Source organism: Cyprinodon variegatus, unplaced genomic scaffold (genome assembly GCF_000732505.1).
Source record: "Cyprinodon variegatus isolate N-32 unplaced genomic scaffold, C_variegatus-1.0 Scaffold1572, whole genome shotgun sequence".
Lineage (NCBI taxonomy): Eukaryota > Metazoa > Chordata > Actinopteri > Cyprinodontiformes > Cyprinodontidae > Cyprinodon > Cyprinodon variegatus.
The window spans coordinates 76,677-78,197 of NW_015152025.1; the positions used below are offsets into that span (position 1 = coordinate 76,677).

Genomic DNA, 1,521 nt, shown 5'->3' on the forward strand with positions numbered 1-1,521 from the left:
GATGGCATCCAGAATGTATTTCTGGTGCACAAAAAAGCTGCTGGGACAGACTGTGTTTCCATTTCAGATCGGAGTGACCGCCGCCACGTCAGTTTCCCCGTATTATTAGTACTTTGTATACGTAATAATAGGCATGGACAGGGAAATCCAGCTGGAACTTAAAGCCCCAATTTCTGCACACTAGGATGTATAAATGTTTCCACAACAATGTTCTAGCACTATTTCATACAGCTTACTATGTGTTAGCCAACCTTTCACATGAACGATGCACACTCTAGCTAATGAAGGATTAATCTTATTTTTGGACAAATCTACATCTGGATGGAAAGATCTTAACTCTGAGAATTTTATTTTATTTTTTTCCATTTTAATGCACAAAATAAGGATGTTTTAATGCTTAGAAACTGTTCTAACCTTATTGTTTCTTTAGGTTTGAGAAGAGTTGGTTTCTACTCCATAAACGAACTAAAGATTGTGCTCAGGTTGCAGAGGTATGGATCATTGTTCTTTTGCCTTGATGACCTAAATTCGTAAATTTAAAATTTTAAGAACTTGCTTTTCTGTTGGAGATTCTTAGATTCCAAAGGTTTGTATGTTAAGCAGGAAATGATTGTAAGAAGTGGTCTCTCACTGCAAGTCAGAATTTATAGAGTAGACTGCAAACAAAGAATAGAGAGCAACAAAGCAAAGGGTTGACACACAGATTTATATACTGTAGATTTACATCAATAAATATAAAATCATATAAATATTAAAAGAAAACTTAAAAATGAGAGACTGTACAGGATAGGAGAGTTAAAATCATAAGACAAAATAATACAATAAAAACATCTTTTAGTTTTAACAGAATTTATTCCAGTCATTTTTACCTTTATCACTGATATAAGCATAAATTGCAAAGGATCATCTAGTTTTTTTTTTTTTTTTTTGGCCTGACCACTGCTCTGATGAACAGCAATGGCTGCAATCTTAGGTTTTCTCCTGTATTTATCTCACTGCTTCGCCCTCTGGGACAGCTCTCTGGATCTCTAGTGTGCATCAGTTGCACGGCATCGAAACTAAATCCTAATAAGGTAACAGAAAATGGTGGAAGGAAATTCACAGGTCATCTTTGACCCGCACAGTTTAGTGGTTAGAGCATTACGCTTGGATCCCAGAGGTTCTGAGTTCGAGCCCCACTCCCACAGACTGCCACTCTGGGTCCCTAAACAAGACCCTTAACCCCACCCTGCTCCCCGGGTGCCTCACAATGGCAGCCCACTGCTCCCCAAGGGGATGGGTTAAATGCAGAGAGTGGATTTTGTTGCTTTGTACTTGTGACAGTGGAATGACAATAAAGTTGAATTCTATTCTAACAGTTAAGGCGGAATTTCACATTCCTTCTAACATATAACAGAACACACAGGTTACATTATCTATGTCTATCTCTACATTGATGAAAGGGTTCCCAGGGGTCCTTAAAAAGTCTTAAAAAGTCTTGAATTTAACTGGCCTTATGCTGTAGGAACCCTGGATGAGCCT

The 1,521-nt window shown here is 38.0% G+C and overlaps 1 protein-coding gene across 1 annotated transcript in view; it reads left to right on the top strand.

Annotated features, from left to right (window-relative positions):
* Positions 1-428: 428 nt before the first annotated feature.
* Positions 429-1,521, top strand: part of LOC107103953 (dysbindin-A-like) — a gene marked incomplete at its 5' end in the record, with an annotated part of 21,622 nt that continues 20,529 nt past the window's right edge. Inside the window, one exon of the mRNA XM_015403824.1 lies at positions 429-491. Coding sequence (XP_015259310.1) covers positions 429-491 — 63 coding nt within the window. The remainder of the gene's footprint in view (positions 492-1,521) is intronic.